This window comes from Humulus lupulus, chromosome X (assembly GCF_963169125.1).
Source record: "Humulus lupulus chromosome X, drHumLupu1.1, whole genome shotgun sequence".
In the NCBI taxonomy this organism is placed as follows: Eukaryota; Viridiplantae; Streptophyta; class Magnoliopsida; order Rosales; family Cannabaceae; genus Humulus; species Humulus lupulus.
The window spans coordinates 89,479,639-89,499,257 of record NC_084802.1 but is presented as its reverse complement, the minus strand read 5'-3'; the positions used below and the strand labels follow the sequence as shown (position 1 = coordinate 89,499,257).

General features: G+C 41.7%; 1 protein-coding gene across 1 annotated transcript; it reads right to left on the bottom strand.

Annotated features, from left to right (window-relative positions):
• Positions 1-18,668: 18,668 nt before the first annotated feature.
• On the bottom strand, positions 18,669-19,385 carry LOC133806040 (uncharacterized). Its single transcript, XM_062244176.1, has one exon. The coding sequence runs from the start codon at positions 19,383-19,385 to the stop codon at positions 18,669-18,671; it is 717 nt and encodes a 238-aa protein (XP_062100160.1).
• Between the last annotated feature and the right edge of the window lie 234 nt (positions 19,386-19,619).

Genomic DNA, 19,619 nt, shown 5'->3' with positions numbered 1-19,619 from the left:
TCTTTTCTGTTGCATGGGTGGAAAACTCTTGTCAACGTTCAGGACATGGCTGATAACTGCAGGATCTATCCCAGCCATGTCTTTGTGTGACCAGGCAAAAACTTCCTGGTTCTTTCTCAAAAAATCCACCAGTGCACACTTCGTTATTGCTTCTAAGTTTTTCCCGACCTTTACTACTCTGGTCAGTTCTTCTTCATCAAGTTGGACCTCTTCCAGGTCCTCGACGGGTCCAACATCTTCCTCAAAATCCCCAAAGCGAGGATATAAGTCCCTATCCTCCCTTTGGGCAACACCCTATTTGGTGACTCCATCACCGGATTGGGCTTGTGTATCAATTTCCATCTGCAACCTATCTGGGGGAGTGCTTTTCGACGTTCCCCTCTTCACCTTTGTAACTGAGGCGTTGTAGCACTCCCTTGCTTCTCTCTGATTTCCCAACACGCGTCCTACCCCTGCGTCTGTCGGGAGTTTCATGGCCAAGTGCCATACTGAGGTGACGGCCCGGAGATCAACCAGTATGGGCCTTCCAATAACAGCATTGTACGCCGAAGGACAATCGACTACTATAAAAGTAGCGAGTAATGTCCTGGTAGCAGGCGCTGTACCTGCTGTGACTGGAAGTCTGATTGACCTTACTGGGGTGAGTCCCTTGCCAGAGAAGCCGTAAATTGTTTGGTTGCAGGGCTCTAAGTCCTTGACGGACAACTTCATGCGTTCCAGCGAAGATTTGTACAGGATGTTCACTGAACTTCCTGTATCCACTAGTACACTTTTCACCATCATGTTGGCGATTTGAACGTCCACGACCAGCGGATCGGAATGTGGGAACCGGACATGCTGGGCGTCGCTATCAGAGAAGGTTATCTCACCATCCGCTGACCGAGCCTTCTTTGATGCCCTGTCCTCCACAGTCATCATCTCGATGTCCTGGTCGTGACGTAGGGTCCGAGCATATCGTGCCCTCGCCTTTCCACTACTTCTCGCGAGGTGCGGGCCTCCGCAGATGGTGAGTAAAGTGCCAGCTACGGGGTCAGGCTGCAAAGGTGGAGAGCGTTGGCGTGTGGGCGCATGCTCGTTGCCACCTAGAGCTTCTCGTTGGGAATTTCCCGAGGCCCGTACATATCTTCTCAAGTGTCCTTGTCTAATAAGGAACTCGATTTCATCCGTTAGCTGGTTGCATTCATTTGTATCATGTCTGTAGTCGTTATGGTAACGACAGAACTTGGTAGTGTCTTTCTTCGAAATATCTTTTCGAATGGGAGCAGGTTTTTTATAAGGCACACTGGAACTCGTGGCCTGATACACCTCTTCCCGAGACTCAATAAGGGCAGTGTAGTTAGTGAACCGAGGTTCATAATGATTACCCTTGGCTCGTTTATTGTCAGAGGTGGATGGCTCATTATATGGCTGTTTCCCCCCATTCTTGCCATTACCATTGCCATTGCCATTCCCGTTGCCTTTGCCGTTGGGTTTTGACCCATTGGCGGCTTTGGCGGGCTCGGCAGTCCCCTTATCCTTGTCTGGGGGCTTTCCTTCACTGGCTATGGCATCTTCAAGCTTGATGTATCGATCAACTCGATCTAAAAATTCCTGGGTAGTCTTGACCCCATGCTTTCTGAGGCTGTTCCAAAGAGGAATGTGGCACTTAACTCCTGCAGTTATGGCCATCATCTTGCCTTCGTCTCCCACTGTTTTGGCTCCAGCAGCTACTCGCATAAAACGCTGGACGTAATCCTTCAGCGGTTCTCCGTCTTGCTGGCGTATTTCGACCAGCTGATTTGCCTCAGTTGGGTGCACACGACCCGCATAGAATTGTCCGTAAAATTCCTTTACGAACATCTCCCAAGAAACAAATACTTGCAGGAGGGAATTTGAAAAACCACTCCTGTCCTGCATCAGAAAGTGTTGCAGGAAATATCCTGCACCGAGCGTCTTCGGACACTTTCTGAATGTCCATTTGTATCTCAAACTTGTTGACATGAGATACTGGGTCACCATACCCGTCAAAGTTTGGAAGCGTAGGCATCTTAAACTTGCTAGGAGTTTCTGCCATAGCTATCCTTTGAACGAAAGGAGTGCCCTTTCTCCTATCGTGATCGATATAAGACGTTCTTCCCCCGACCAGCTGTTGCACTGCCTGTTTGAGAGCATCTATCTAGGCTTGTACGGCGCTAGGAATCGCCGGGGCCTCTACTGCTGGAGGAATGTACTCATCGTGCCGTTCCCTGCGATCATTGAGTACATATCTTAAATCCTCGTCTCTTCTCCGCTCTTCGCTAGCTCCGAGCTGGTTAAAGACGTTATTTTGTTTGGGTTGCCCCCCAGCGTCACGTCTTTCGGGTTGGTCATCCCTAGGTGGTGGGCTTCTGCCCCCACCTTTTTCGTCATTTCTCCGACCGGCGTTTCCTCTGCCTGAGTTGGCCTCATTATAACCATGGCCATCTCTGAACCTCGACTGGCCGTGGTGGGATTGACTGTTCCCTCGGTTGCCTCCTCGGGCTGGAACGTCTCGAGTGTTAGAGGGTGGCCTGCGTTGGTCGGTGGGTCCCCGTGCATTGTCATGACGTGGGGGGCCCCGGACTGCAGAGCTTGTCTCCGAGTTCCTTCTGTTACCAGAAGGACGCTGCCCTCTGCTCGGTGGGTTCGGCTCTTCACCCCTATGGCGTCTTGGACTATGGGGCTGCTGCCGGGCCCTATTCTGCCTTGACCGCGGGGGATTGCCGGGACTAGCATGGGATGGAGGCTGCGCTTCAGGATCCCTTAGAGGGGCATCGTCCTGAGGCATTGGTGGCTGCTCGGGCCTTTGGGGGCTCGAGGGCTGGATCGGCGGGCTAGGATTAGGGCCCCTTTGGGGTGGCCCATTTGAAGGTTGATCAGGCTGCGATACAGGTGCAGCCTGATTCCTAGCCAGCTGTAGGGCTGCTTCGAGGGCTGCCATGGCCTCCCTCTGGCGATGGTCCATCTCTGCCTGCCTTTCACTCAGTTCCAGGTGTTGTCACTCAATCTCTTGTTGCTGTCGTGCCATAATCTTGGCAGCACTTTCTTGGCTGGCCCTCAGATTGGCCAGTTCGTCCTGCAATACCTCCAGGGTATTCTTCAACGTCTTGGAATCCAGTTCTTCCTCATCGAATTCCAAATGTGGCTCATCTTCAGTCACGTTTGGAGGAGGAGGCGGTTGAGATGGTGCAGCGCTGCCTGTCCAGTCTTCTTTGTTGTTTTCGCCATTGATACTTCAACAATATTATATCAAGCTCTCAATGAAAGCACTAGAATGTTGACCCTGATTTTGGTCAACTGACACGGAGTCAAAAATGCTTGATGCAGACAAATATGTTGAAATGAGAATAATGACAAAAGCAGTAAAGCACACAAGAATTTATAGTGGTTCGGCCCCAGAATCTGGTAATAACCTACGTCCACTTGAGCTGTTATTGATATAATATTTCAAAGGAGTGATCAAAGAACTAGGGTTCAATGAGTTTCACCAACCTCTGAAGAACAAAACAATATATCGAATGCGATAGTTCTAGCTCACTCGTAAATCTCTAATCTCTCGTAATTAGAAAGCCAAAAGTCTTTTCCTTGAGCTATCTTCTCATTATTTATAGGCTCTAGGAAGATTACATGAATTAGTTACAGATATTCTTTCCTAATTAATCGGATCATCAGGAATTATTGGAGACAATCTCGGGATTGACTAAGATCTTTATAAAATTATCTTTAAAATATGCGGAGTGTACGACCAGGCTGGTCATAGGAAAAACTCAACCGTTATGCATGCAATATCTCACTGGTCGATAGTCGAACATAATTCTGCCAGGTGTCAGCCACGTGTTAGAAATCACTTGCCACGTCATCCATGCCTGTTTTTTTGGATAACATGTATGTTTAAGTTTTCTTGCTAGGCCTTGGCTCTTGGGTGCTATGTGGTGCAGATAAATTGAAAGAAAAGCTGGACCATCCATGAGTTGGAGAGCTTAGGTGGTGATGTGTACATATGCAGCCGTTTGACCACCATGGACAAGGTTTCTTAGAGGAACTATAGTTAAACCCTATTTTTGCCGCTTAGGTCGGCGGGTTGTAACTTTTGAGTTGTAATGACCTTTTTGGAACTGTAAAACGTTATTATAGGATCCCATGTATAGTTTAATGTTTTAATGAAATATCCATTCCTTTTGATAATTTTTTTTAACCCTGGACCATTAATTACATTCAAATCCATGTTTATGGCCTAACGACTCGTCTAGCGAGTTAAGCACTATATGAAATACTCAGTGTAGCGGTCTTGGCTAACTAGAGTGTTACATTTGGTTGCATTCTTAGGCCATATTCTCAGTGGAGATGAGATTAAGGTAGATCTGGCAAAGGTGGAAGCAGTTAGAGATTGGCCGAGGCCGAGGAACGCCTCAGAAGTTAAGATTTTCCTTGGGTTGGCGGGGTATTACAAGCAATTCGTGGAAGGATTATGAAAGATTGCCACACCATTGACTGAGTTGTGAGAAAGATTGTGAAGTTCGTGTGGTCAGACAGATGTGAGAATAGTTTCCAAGAGGTTAAGCGACAGTTGATTACTGCTCCAGTGCTCAGTCTCCCTTCAGATGGGGATAAGTTTATCTATATTGCGATGCATCGAGGATAGGGTTAGAATGTGTGTTGATATAGAGTGAGAAGGTCATTGCCTAGGCATCGCGACAACTGAAGGAATATGAGCAGCGGTACCCTACTCATGATTTGGAACTAACAGCAGTTGTATTTGCACTGAAAGTGTGGCGACACTATCTATATGGAGAGAAGTGCAGAATATATACCGATCACAAGAGTTTAAGTATTTCTTCACCCAGAAGGACCTAAACATAAGACAGAGGCATTGGCTAGAGTTGGTAAAGGATTATGACTGTGAGATCCTTTATCACCCAGGGAAAGCCAATGTCGTGGCAGATGCTTTGAGCCGGAGGGGCCCAGGACAGTTGTTTAGCTCAAAACTAATATCTAAGGAATTGGCAGAAGACACGACCAAAGCAAAGATATAATTAGTAGTGGGCTAGTTAGCCAATATTACTTTGTAGTTCACTCTATTAGAGAGAATAAAAGAGGGCCAGATGAGTGATACCCAGATGGTGAAGCTCAGAGAGGATGTTTTAGCTGGGGTAGCTAAGGACTATTCTATTTAAAAGATGGGTTTGTTGAGATAAAAGGATCAGATTTGTGTTCCGATGGACGTAGGTATCAGACGAGAGATCCTTGATGAATCTCATACCACACCATATTCATTACATCCAGGCACCATGAAGATGTATCAGGATCTAAGTCGTTGTACTGGTGGCTTGGGATGAAGAAGGACGTGGTTGATTATGTAGTGAAGTGCTAACCTATCAGCAGGTAAAGGGTGAGCACCAGCGGCCAGCGGGGTTGTTACAGCCTTTAGGTATTCCCGAGTGGAAATGGGAAGATTTTACTATGGGTTTTGTGGGAGGCTTGCCCAGGACAGTGAGGCAACATGACTCAGTATGGGTGATCATGGATAGATATACCAAGTCAGCTCATTTTCTGCCGGTGAGGACAAACGATAATGTAGACCAGTATTCGGAGCTGTATGTGAGGGAGATTGTACGTCTCCATCGGGTTCTGAAATCTATAGTGTCGGACTGAGATCCCATTTTTACCTCCAAGTTTTGGGGTAGCTTGCAGAAGGCTATGGGGACTCAGTCAAATTTCAGTACAAAATTTCATCCTCACACAGATGGGCAGTCTGAGAGGACGATTTAGATATTGGAGGGCATGCTTAGGGTATGTGTACTAGATTTTGAGGGGTCTTGGAGTAAGTATCTTCCATTGATTGAATTTTCATACAATAAGAGTTATCAATTGACGATTGGAGTAGCTCCATACGAGATGTTGTATGGAAGGAAGTGTAGGTCGCCCATTCATTGGGATGAGATGGGGGAAAGAAAGTAATTGGGACCAGAGATGGTTCAGAAGACTAGTGAAGCTATTGAGAAGATCTGAGTTTGAATGCTCGCCTCACAGAGAACACAGAAAAGCTACACTGACCCTAAGCGTAGGGACATGGAGTTCCAGGTAGGGGACCACGTGTTTCTGTGAGTTTTTCCACCGTGGGGAGTGAAGAGGATTGGAAAGAAGGGCAAATTGAGCCCTAGGTTTGTAGGACCTTTGGAGATCTTAGAAAGGATCGGGCAGGTAGCCTATAGGTTGGCTCTGCCCCCGTCATTATCAAAAGTTCATGATGTGTTTCACATCTTGATGCTTCAGAAGTATGTGTCAGACACGACCCATGTATTGGGATATGAGGATCTGGAGCTACAGACAAACTTGTCTTATGAGGAGTATCCAGTGCATATCCTAGACAGAAAGGAAAATATTATGAGGAACAAGACAATTCCGCTAGTTAAAATTTTATGGACGAATAGCAAGGTCGAGGAAGCGACCTGGGAGCTAGAGATGGTTATGCGGGATCAACATCCTGAGTTATTCAAGTAAATTTTGGGGACAAAATTTTTAGTAGGAGGGGATAGTTGTAACGTCCTGAATTTGCTAATAGGGCTTAGTGCCTCGATTAGCATGTCAGGAGGGCATAAATTGATATATATGTGGATTTAATTGTATATATGCGTGATTATGTGAAATATATGAGTTATATTAAGATATAAATATTTATGCATGTTATGTGTATTAAATGTAATTGTGGACCCGTTTTTGTGAAAATGGCATTTTCGTAATTTTGACATGTTAAAGGTATAAATTGTAATCATGTGTTATATGATTGGAACCACATTATTATGTGGATATATTTGCGATGATAGGCTCCAGTCGATCCTTTAGAGCGATTTGACGAAAAAAGTTACAACGGGGATTTATACCCGGCTCGGGGTGAGCCAAGGGGTTTTTGGTAATTTTTCCTAGGTCGGGAATTAGTGGGACACGAGGAAATACTTGTATTTGGAGGGTTAATAATTTAATTGGGAATTAGGAGTGTAATTTGAGGTTTAGTGGCATTTAGGCTAAATGACCATATCACCCTTAAAGGGATTTGGTGGAATTTTGGAAGAAAGGGGCAATATGGTCATTTTGACCCAAGGGATAGACCAAGGAAGCAACAACAACCCCTCCAAGCATCTCTTCACCCGGGCATTGGCGATTTGAATCGTAAGGACCAGAGGGTCATTGTGGGGGTACCTCACGTGCCTGGCGTCATCCTCTGTAAAAGTGAGAGTTTTACTTTCATACTTTGGATTTTTTAGAGGCCGCTCCTTGACTGCCATACACAGGGAAGACTCCTCTACCTCATGTCTGAGGGTCCTTGCATATCGCTCACGAGCATTGTTACTGTTGCTTGCCCTCCACATATGGTATCCAGTGTGAAGTCTACAACTGCCGGCTTCAATGGTGGACTTCTCTGCCTTCGGAATTCTGGATTCTTGCTTAGGGTTTCGGTCTTGCCTTGATACCTCAAGTGTTTCCTGATCGAAGAAGACACTCTGTCTCATCCTTCAATTGTTTGCACTCGTTTGTATCGTGTCCATAATCATTATGGAAATGACAAAACTTATTCTTGTCCCTCTTTCCTACTGAACTCAAGGGTGGTGGCTTTCGGTATGGTACCTCTTGGTATGTTCCCAAGTAAATCTCAGCCCTTGATGTGGTCAGGATGGTATAATTTGTGAACCTGGGCTGGTAGGATTGATGCTTAGCTTGTTTGTCAACGGGTGCTGACTTAGCTTTCTTTTCTCCATCCTGCTCGGCCCCTGAGGTATTTCTCTTCTTATCGTTGCCCCCAGTACTACCCTGAGGGTTTGCGGCGTTTTTATATGCCTTGATAGTGGTCAGATGGTTTATGCCTTTTTCTTCCTTCATGATAGCATCATCTAGCTTCATGTATTTGTCGGCTCGGTCCAGGAACTCTTGGAAGGTGTTGATAGGAATCCTGTGTATACTATCCCACAAGGGACTAGGATAAATTATTCTTGTCAAGATGGCAACGAACTTTTTATCCGGATCTGCGTTTCTTGTCACGATTTGCTTCAGATCATGTCGTCCTAGCAAAAGGGAGGCAACTACTCGGTTAATATTATGTCGTGGGTTACCTTGCGCAGAGGTGTTGGAATTTGCCCCAGACTGAGCTTGTGCCAGATAGGTGTTCTAAGCAGGACACCTACGAACTAGTGGGGCGACCTCCTCAATCTCCTCAATTATGGGGAGAGTCATTTTCCTAGTAGGACCTCGAGGACAGAAGGCTAAAGTTGGCCCTTCTTCCAATAATTTACAGAGCCTCATTTTGGCATTTTTCAAAATAGCTTGTCAATCCTTCTCTTCAGCTGGAAGAACGGTGAGCTGGGCGCACTGAGATTTTTGGACCACAAAAGCCACATACCTCTTGTAAAGGGTTGCATGGATAATATACATAATCAGGTCGACAATTAATCATAAAGCACACAAGAAAAATGAAACAACAGAGGTTAAAATGACTTACAAGCTCAGTTGAAATATTAATGTTCGTAGGTCGCGAACCCATTCGTCATGAAGAATATGTCTTTAAAGTCACTCGGGTGACTAAGGAGCTTGATGAAGGGAGTTGTCTTGGGAAACTGGGTGAGGTAGTAGAATTCATCACCACCTGACTTTGTTTTGGGATTAGCCTTTAAACAAAAAAAATATAAGATGTCCTTTGGAGTGGCTGCTTCCCACTTGCTCTTTTGGAACAAATACTTTATGTAACGTCTCAAAATCCCTAATAAGGCTTAGTGCCTTAATTAGTGTGTCGGGAAGGCATAATTGGATCTATATGTGATAGTATGTGAATTTATTGAATGTTTATATGTGGATATGTGAACTATATGAGTTATATTATGATATGACTGCTTATGCATGTTTAGCTGTATTAAATGTGCTTATAGGCCCATTTTGGTTTAGAAGGGGCATTTTAGTAATTTTGACCAGTGGTGGGTATACTTGTAATTTCAAAATATATTTGAGATATTCGGCACGAGTCAGTCCTTTTGAGCAAATTAGCAGAAAAGTCACAACAAGGATTAATACCTGGCACTTGGTGTTAGCTTAGAGGTATTTTGGTAGTTTGGCGAGTTACTTAGAATATTTGAAATATGGGTTATATTTGGAAAAAATATTTGTATTTGGAGCATTAGTGAATTTAATTGGGAATTTTAAGTGAAATTTAAGGTTTAGTTGGAATTGGTGCCAAATGACCAAAACCCCTTTGGGGGTTATCTTGGAAGTTAGATAAGGCAGAGGCAATATAGTCTTTTCACTATTGGATTTAGGTGAAGTCTCAGCTTAAGCCAAAACAGTCCTTCACATTAGTACCCTCTCTCTCTCTCTCTCTCTCTCACTCTACTTTGCTCCAAGGAAGAATTCTTTAAGCTTTGAACCTAGAAGTGATCTAAGTGGGGATTTAAAACGCGTGGTTGGAAAGTTGAGGCTGCAAGGAATGTCTTCAGCTAAGGGATTCAAGTTTCGTAGAGGTATTTGAGGTATGGAGCTCTATTTTTTAGTACTTTCTGTGGTGTTTTGGTGAGTTCATAGGTTTTGGGATTTTATTGTGTTTTTGGGGTTTTTGGTTAGTGTTCGTTGGGTATCTAAGTTCCTATAAGTGTTCTCTTGTCGAAACTCTGTTGGGAAGTGGTTAAAATGTGTTTTAAGGTCAGTTTGCGATTTCTGAAAATAAAAAAATCTGGATTTTCACAGTGGCACTGCGGTGCTTAGAAGGAGCGTCGTGATTCGTTTGAAGCTGGGTTTCCCTCGGACCTCCTTGGCGCCGCAACCCTTAGTGGGCAGCGCCATGGCTTAAAATGGAAAAAAAATTATGGGTTAGCTCTTTGCCAAGTGGGGCGCCCAAAATTTTAGTGGTGGTCATTGCGGCGAAAAATGCTTGGAAATTATTGGAGGTCTCTCGGCCTATTGTGGGGCCGTGACGCGACTGGAGGCTTTGGGTTTTAACAACTGAAGCAAAGGGCTAGGGAATGAGGCTACAACCCAATTTAGTGAAACTTAGGGTCCCAGGGCTAGGGTTTGGTCTCGCAACCCTTTATTGGTTCAGTTCTTGATGAATATTCCTTGTTATGTGTTGCGAATTTTCTTTTAGTATATGCAAGTGTACATAATCGTCTAACAAGTAGTACAATAGTAAGTAATTTTATCATCTCCTCAAGGATTGCTTTAAGCTAAATATTATAAAAATCAACTCTACAATTTGGGTTGCAAACACTTTGAATCGATGCGAGTAATTATGAAATGTGCAAATTACTTTAGAAAAATAAAATGGAAACAATTTAAACTAAATCAATGAGTATTTCTTTGTCAAATGAATGATGGAAATAGCTAGGAATACCAATTCCCCCTAATTTGTAGTTTTACCCCTAATGCTACAACAAAGTTCTCTTGTAACTAGGATTTCTAATTCAACGCACATGCCATTTTTCCAAATGCTCATGTTAAAGTTCTATCAATTAAATTCACATTTTCCTATGCTATATTCAATTTCAAGAGCATAATTTTAAGTATCAATCCTTGAAGTTTGCATGGAGAATAAAATATCCCTAAATTATCCACTAATCAACAACATAGTTATCAACATGCGTCAACTAAGCCTATCCACTAATTTAAACCCTTCCGGAATTCAAATTAGCTTGTAACCGACTCAAGTTGATCAATCTCAAGCAAGAATTAGCAATAAATATAGCTTAATTGAACAAGAGCAACTTAGCATAAATTTAAAATCAACAATTTGGGGTTTCACTACAAATTAGGGTTCATCAATATCCTAGCTTTAAAAAGTTAGTCATACTCAAAATCAACAAAGAACCATAAACATCCACCACATTGTTCTATTAGTTTAAAACTTAAAGAAATAATGCAAAATCAAAATAGAAGAAAGAGAGAGATTCTAGCCCCCAATGGTGGAAAGTTTCTTCTCCTCCTCTATTATTATTTCTCTTCTCTTCTCCACGTTTTCCCTTCTTTTCTTGGTATTTTTCAGCTAAAAAATGCAGAAAATATGGTATTCAATGGTGTTAGGCGGTTGGGTCTTTGTTGAAGATGATCCCTCTCTCTCTAGGGTTCCAAAAAGGATATAAACCCTTTTCTTTTTCTTCTACACGTGGGGACCACCTTTTCCCTAAAAAAACATCAACTATTTACCACCTCATCCTCCATCTCATCATGTCATTCCATTGCATTTAATGACTTGCCAAGTATGCGTAACTTATGCTGCTGACTGTGCACACTTTGCTGTAGCAAAGTTGAAATGATGCTAAAGAAAAGTACTAGGATTTTAGCTCCAAGATGCTTTCTTTGCACATTTTTCATCAAGCTTTCCAAGCATCCTTTCTTTTTGCCTTCAAAAAATAGATATCACATTTTTTTAAATCATAATCCCATTATTTTCCCACAAGATTTATCATTAATTAAAACCAAATACACAAACAAAAATTAAAAGATGAAATGACTAAAACCACACAATAACAACACAAACACTCTATTTCACTTAGATTTTTAAGTTCAAAAGCTCAATTAATAACTCTAAAATATAGAGTTATCACACCCCCAAACTTAAACCATTGCTCATCCCGAGTGATGACTCTAAAATAAAAGAAAAGAAACAATGAAATCGAACTCAACACGAGACAAACACACAAAACAACTATAAAAGACACAATCGACATCACAAAGACACAAAACAAAACAAACACTTGGAATCAATTTGGAAATGGTCATATCACAGTGGGAATAGAACTCTCAAATTAGGGATTTAAATATGATAACACAAATGTATATGCAAGCCAAGTTCCTCAAGTATTAAGATGGTAACCCAACCAAGGTTTCTACGTGATCCCAATTAGTGCACAAATAGCTCTTCCCAATAAACCTATCTCCCCTAGACTAAGCTAAGCAACAATCCTAAGGTTTAATTCATGCTTTCATTTGTTGAACTCAATAATCCCTCTCTACTAATGTAGTTGGAAAAATGATTTAGATCAATAGGTCTTTACATGGTTATAATGTAGGCTAGACTAAAGGTATGGATTAGGAAGAATTTTGTAATCTAAAACTCTAAAACCTAGCTTGCCTTGGACCTAATGATTTCATTATCCTCTACCCCTTACAAGTGAACTCAATCCCCCAACTTACTCAATAACACTCAATTGCCTTTTTTTTTTTTTTTATGAATAATACACTTGGATGCTAAATTATTGCAACAATGCAACCACATACAACTTATTTATTTACAATTAGCTAAATATACATATCTCTTTTTTAGTTTTTTTTTTCTTCTGAATTTTCTTTTTTCTTTGATTTTTTTTATATCATAATAAAAACAAGGAAAATTAAAATTAATACAATTAAAATAAAAACAGTGAAGATAACACAAACACAATTAATAACTTTGAGCATATAAGTGTATAGATATTATGAACACCCCAAGAACCAAGATACTCTTTCCTCACTTTCCCCCTAACTTATCTCAACTAGTATCCAAGACAAACTAAGCCTAAAATTTGGTGAGAAATAAAATTGGGGTATTCAAAAAGGAATTGGCTATCAAGTTAAGGTTACATGAAGAAAATAGGCACTAATCTCAAAATTGGGTCACTAGGGATAATAATTACAAGGTATGCATGAAAAGCTCAAACGGTCCAATAAAATTTGCCTAAAACATCTCTAAATCACTAAGCCCCCTAGGATTTCGCCTCAAGGGAATTACCAAGTCAATTCTAAAAACTTAAACCTTCATGAATACTTAGCTTAATCTAGGGTTTAGGGATTTCATGGTCAAACTACGCACACTCAATTGAGACACATTTTCACTATGGTTGAGTTAGCACCAAAAACTTTAAGTACTAAAGGCTCACTAATACACAAGAGATAACAAATGATACAATTTTGTTTTCTAAAATATTATCATCGAGCCACCCCACACTTAAACACAACCATTACAAGAATTGATTCCATTACAACTAGACTCAAGACTCAAGACTTCAAACAAAACACACCTACAACTTAAGAAAAATAAAAGAAATTAAGACAACACAAAATAGTTATAAACAACACCCCCTCCCCCCGCAAACTTAAGGGAGAGCACTGTCCTCACTGCACAAAAACAAACAGAAAAACACGGATACACAAAACAAAACAGAACAAGAAATGAATAATTATGCTGGAAAATAAAGAAGCTCCTTTTACTCGTCATCCTCCTCCTCTTCCGAAGAGGCATGTGCAACAGAAGGTTCAGGTGCATGCCTTCGCTCCATGATGGCCTCAGAAACTCTGGGAAAGGCTCGGTGGGCTGGAAAGAGTGACACAAGACATTGTCACACTGGCGCACTTATCCCCAATAGGCATGTTGCTGGGCCTCCATGTGATGCATCATACTGAGCATGCTCTACTGAGTGGCATAAAGCTCAGCGACATTGGGATCCGGAGGTGTAGCAGAGTCATGTTCAGATGATGGCAGTGGGGCAGAGGTCGAGGCCCGCTCTCGTTGAATGGAAACAACATTGGTAACCTTTCGAATTGTATGCTCATCAATATAATCTGGAGAGTGACGCCTTTCATCATCTGGAGCTAGGGGCACACTCGTGTTGTGGCACAAAGCAGTGATCAATGTGGGAAAAAATAAGGGTACCTTGTTCTTTATAGCACAAAAGGCTACGATCTCTTCTGAAATGAGTTCCCCCACATTAATTGATAGGCTAGTCAAAATGCTAAAAACCAGGATGATGCGATCTTTGCTAACTAAGGTGTCATGAGTGGTGGGAAACATGTTGGTTTTGATAAAATGATTCCATACACGAGTAGGAGTTGTTAAGGAAGTGCGGGGAATAGTATGAGCTCCATATTTCTTCGAAATAGTCAATCGTGTGCCCTTCATAGTCACTTCTGTTGACGTATTGGGAAGTTCTGTATCACTTTGGCGAGGAGCAACATCGCCATACTTATCCTCATCGATATCGGGCAACCCAAAAACAACATCGATGTCCTAAGGTGGATAACTAACTTGCTTGCCCTAGACTGTGACTTGTCTTACTTTCATTGAAACAAAGTTAGCATAGAGTTCTTTCACCCAAGGAACGATAGCCTCACGAGAAGCTGTACAAAAGTCAAGCCACCCTCGATTGTTAATCATAGTTGTCACATAATCAAGATTTCCAACAGTTGAGAATGCTTTCTCAAATCAAATATCTCACCCAACAAGTTTCTTGAATTTTTTGGCAGCCCTTAGGGATATGAGCTTTTCAGCAACAAATTGTTCATTGGTCGCTGAATTTTTCTTTCTATGTGCTACTTTCTTGCTTCTAGTCATAATGCTCAATAACAAAATTCCAATGGCCATAGTGAATTGAAATGCCCAAAGTAATGAAACAAGAGTAATATGGCACCTTGGAGGATCAAGATACACTTGTGGATGCATTTTTGTTTTTGTAAAAATTTGCTAGAAATCCCAATAAAGAACAAACCAATGAACAAACCAATGAGCTACCAAATATTGATCTTGAATGGGAAAGTGAGAGCCGAGAAAGAGCTAGAGATTCGAGTGGGTCTTGGGTGTAGCCTCGGGTGACAGTGGCTGGTTGTGTTTGGCTGGGATGGAGATGAAGCGGGTCGTGGTTCTTCAGATCGGGGTTGGGTGGATGTGGTGACTTGGAGGCACGAGGTGGGTTAGAAATCTGAGTTCGTGGTGGTGTTGGCTTCGGGACTGGGGTAGACGGCCGGGTATGGGTGTCGAGGTCTTGGGTTGTGGCTGTCGTGGTGCAGGTGGGCGAGTGGCTTCAGGTTGGGGTAGGAGACTGGGTATGGGTGTCGGGGTCTTGTGGGTATTCCATAGCGATTGGGTTAGTGGGTTTGTGGTGATGATTGGGTCTGCGGGTTGCTTGGAGGGGTAGTCGGCTTGGTATAGGAAGGGCTTCAGGGTGTCGTGGTTCTTGGTGGCGAGGATGGTGGGGTTCAGGTGGCTCGGAGATGGAAGAGATGGGGCAAGTGGTTGGGGAGGAATGAACGGTGATGGGTGAGAGGCAGTCAGACATGGTGGTGAGGTGAAACTGGGTTGGCGGATGGGTTTTGCAAGGAGAAAAGGAAGGGCTAGATGGTGATGATGATCTTAGGGTTACTACGAAAATTAGGGCTGTGTTGGGACAATTTAGGCCCAAATTTTGCTCTACTTGTGTTTTAACAACTTTGTTGAAGCATTGTAGTAACTTTGTTGCAACAAAGTTAAGTCAAAGAGCTTTGGCCAGAAATGATGTTGTAACATTATTCCAACTTTGATGTAGCAAAACCAAGTTAGAGAGCAAGCTCAAAACTGATGTTGCAACGTTATACGAACTTTGCTGCAGTAAAACCAAGTCAGAGAGCAAGCTCAAAACTGATGTTGTAACATCATACGAACTTTGCTACAACAAAAATGCCCTAGAATATAACTCCTATTTCTCCTCAAAAATTGTTACAACATCACCCAAACTTCGTAATCCCTTTTGATTCCATTTTCCCTGTAACCATAAGCACACTAAACCATCAAAAACCAAAATCTAAAAGAAATGTACTATATATATATTTTCATTTATTATCATTTTCATTCATTTTTTTATATATATTTATATAAATCTTGGGTTGCTTTACAATTAAATCTCCAACCTCCACAACAACCCAAGTTGTTACATATTCTTCAAGGATCCTCCAAAGAGATTGAGCACTTGTTTCGCTCAACCTCACCTCCCCAATAATGCTTGAGTCTTTGTCCATTAACCTTGAATTCCCTTCCGAAGCCTTCTTCACGCAATTCCATCGCTCCATAGGGATACACCTTAACCACCAAGAATGGTTCTGACCATCTTGACTTGAGCTTGCCTGGGAATAGTTTCCAATGCGAGTTAAAAAGAAAAACTCACTGGCCCTCTTCAATCACTCTTGGTTGAATATGCTTATCGTGCCATCTTTTTGTTTTTTCCTTGTAAAGTTTGGCATTTTCATAAGAGAATAAGCGCATCTCTTCTAATTCATTTAACTGCAACATTCTCTTTTCTCCTGCAAGTTGCAAATCCATGTTGAGTGTTTGAATAGCCCAATAAGAACGGTGCTCTAGTTCCATCGGTAAATGGAAAGCTTTAGCAAACACCAAAAAATATGGTGACATCCCCAATGGTGTCTTGAAAGCTGTTCTATAGGCCCACAATGCGTCATCTAACTTCTTGGACCAATCCTTGTGGTTGGAATTCACCACTTTCTCAAGGACACCTTTTATCTCTCTATTGGACAACTCAACTTGCCCATTAGTTTGGGGATGGTAAGTAGTAGCTACTTTGTGCCTCACATCATATTTAGCCAATAAGCTAGCCAACACTTTGTTCACAAAATGGGTTCCCTCATCACTTATTATAGCTCTTGGAGTGCTAAATCTAGTGAAAATATGCTTGTGTAAGAACCTCATGACCACCTTGGAATCATTAGTAGGATAGGCAGCGACTTCAACCCACTTAGAAACATAATCAACAACTATTAAGATATAAAAATTACCATATAAGGGTGGAAAGGGGCCCATGAAGTCAATCCCCCAAACATCAAACAATTCTACTTCAAGTATGTTAGTTAGAGGCATTTCATGTCTTCTTGAGATGCTTCCAACCCTTTGGCAACGATCACAGCGAGCGACATAAGCATGAGCATCCTTAAATAGAGAAGGCCAACTAAACCCAGATTGCAAAACTTTGGTAGCGGTATGTGCTCCACCAAAATGACCACCATAAGGTGATGAATGACAATGGAATAAGATACCCTCTACCTCATGTCCAACAACACATCTTCTAATCATCTGATCCACACATTGCTTAAATAGAAAGGGCTCCTCCAAAAAATAAGACTTCACATCATGCAAGAATTTCTTCCTTTGTTGGCTAGTCATCTTCGGTGGCATCAACCCACTAGCCAAGTAATTAACAAAATCAGCAAACCAAGGAAGCTCATGAGAATGTTTGACCTCAAAAACTTGTTCACTGGGGAATGCTTCTTTGACGGGGACAAGAGAGTTGGAATCTTCTTCACGCTCCATTCTTGATAAATGGTTAGCCACTTGATTTTCTACCCTGTTTCTATCTTGAATCTAAACCTCAAACTCTTGAAGCAAAAGCACCCACCAAATCAATCTTGGCTTTGCATCCTTCTTGGCAATCAAATACTTTATGGCTAAGTGATCGATGTAGACAATCACTTCAGTGCCCACAAGATTGGAGCGAAACTTGTCAAAAAGCAAAGACAATAGCTAGTAGCTCCTTCTCAATCATAGTGTAATTCAATTGAGCTCCTGTCAAAGTATGGCTGGCATAATAAATAGAGTGAAACACCTAGTTCCTTCATTGCCCCATGACAACCCCAACAACATAATTGCTGGCATCACACATCAATTCAAAGGGCAAGCTCCATTATAGTGCAATAATGATAGGGGCTGAAATTAATCTCTCTTTCAAATCTTGAAAAGCCTTCGAACATGCTCCATCGAAATGGGATGGTGTATCCTTCTCTAAAAGATTGCAAAGTGGCTTGGAAATCTTAGAGAAGTCTTTGATTAACCTTCTATAGAAATCAACATGCCCAAGAAAGCTCCTAATGTTCTTCACTGAATTAGGAGGTGGTAGCTTTTCAATAACTTCAATTTTTGCTTTATCAACTTCAATCCCTTGCTTTGATACCTTATGCCCCAAAACAATACCTTCCGTAACCATAAAGTGACATTTTTCCCAGTTAAGGACTGGGTTTGTCTCTTCACATCTCTTCAACACCTTGGACAAGTTGCTCAAACAATCATCATAAGAATCCCCAAAGGCTGAGAAATCATCCACGAACACTTCTAGAAATTGCTCAACCATATCAGTAAAGATTGCCATCATACATTGCTGAAACTTACCAGGATCATTACACAAGCCAAAGGGAATTCTCCTAAATCCAAAAGTACCATAGGGGAAAGTGAATGTAGTCTTGTGTTGATCTTCTGGAGCCACTACTATCTGATTGTAACTAGAGTACCCATCCAGAAAACAATAGTACTTTCTCTCAGCAAGTCTGTCTAGCATTTGATCAATGAAAGGAAGAGGGAAATGATCATTCCTAGTTGCCTGGTTTAGCTTCCTTTAGTCCATGCAAACTCTCCATCCCGTCACAGTTCTAGTAGGAATCAACTCATTGTCTTCATTTTTTACCACCGTGATCCCACCCTTCTTAGGCATACACTGAACAGGGCTCACCCATGAACTGTCAAAGATAGGATAAATAATGCCAGCATCTAACCACTTGATGATTTCTTTCTTCACTACTTCCTTCATGATAGGACTTAGTCTCCTTTGCCTCTTAATAAAACCTTTTTCAGTGTCTTCAAGCAAGATCTTATGCATACACAAAGAAGGACTAATAGCTTGAATATCTGCGATAGACCACCTAATGGCCTTCTTGAACTTTCTCAACACCTCAAGCAACATTTCTTCTTGTTCATGATTCAACTCCGCTGAAATAATGACAGGTAAAGTGGATGATGGACCCAAGTAGGCATATCACAAATGTGATGGCAATACTTTCAACTCCAACTCAGCTGGTTCTTCAATTGATGGCTTGGGAGCCTAAAACTCCCTAGATGACAACTCCAATGAATCAAATCAGGCTATTGTTCTTAGCCCTTGAGAATTTGCCTCCAACCAAGCTAGATACTCCTCCTCATCTTCGTCATTTTGAGAATCAAACAACAATAACCTTTCTAATGGATCACCAACCCTCCTCGTCTCAAACTCCTTTGATGCCAAAGTATCTACCACTAAAACAACAGAGCACTCCTCAACCTCATCAAGAAACTTCATAGCTTTAAGGACATTAAAAGTCACATTTTCATCTTGGGCCTTCATAGAAAGCTCACCCTTCTGCACATCTATTAAAGTTCTTCCTGTTGCAAGAAATAGCCTCCCCAAGATAATAGGTACCTCTTTATCCACCTCATAATCTAGCACAATAAAATCAGTAGGTAATATGAATTTGTCTACCCTCACCAACACATCTTCAATCTTCCCATCTGGATGAGTAAGAAATCTATCTGCAAGTTGAAGAGTAATTGCAGTAGGCCTGACTTCTCCAGTCCCCAATTGCTTGAAACTAGACATTGACATCAAATTAATGCTTGCGCCTAAATCACATAAAGCCATACCACAATAAGTGTTTCCAATGGTACATGAAATAGTGAAACTTCTAGGATCCTTCAACTTTGGAGGAAACTTGTCTTGCAAAAAGGCACTACACTCCTTGGTTAGAGCCACGATTTCAAACTCACCTAACCTTCTCTTCCTTGTAAGAACATCTTTCATGAACTTCACATAATTAGGCATTTGCTCAAGTGCCTCCACAAGTGGTATGTTGATATGCAATTGTTTCAATATGTCTAGAAACTTCTTAAATTAAGAATGCAACTTTTGCTTCTGAAAACATTAAGGAAATGAAGGTGGCTACTTTGAAATTGAACTTTTTGGGTGACAATGCTGCGACATCCCTGCAACATTCTGGGCAGAGGGAGATTTTTGTGCACTAGGAATTTCACCATTTTTTGGATTTCCTCATTTATT

Coding starts and splice junctions, on each gene's coding strand:
- LOC133806040 (XM_062244176.1), bottom strand. CDS start 19,385: ATGCCTAATTATGTGAAGTTCATGAAAGATGTTCTTACAAGGAAGAGA.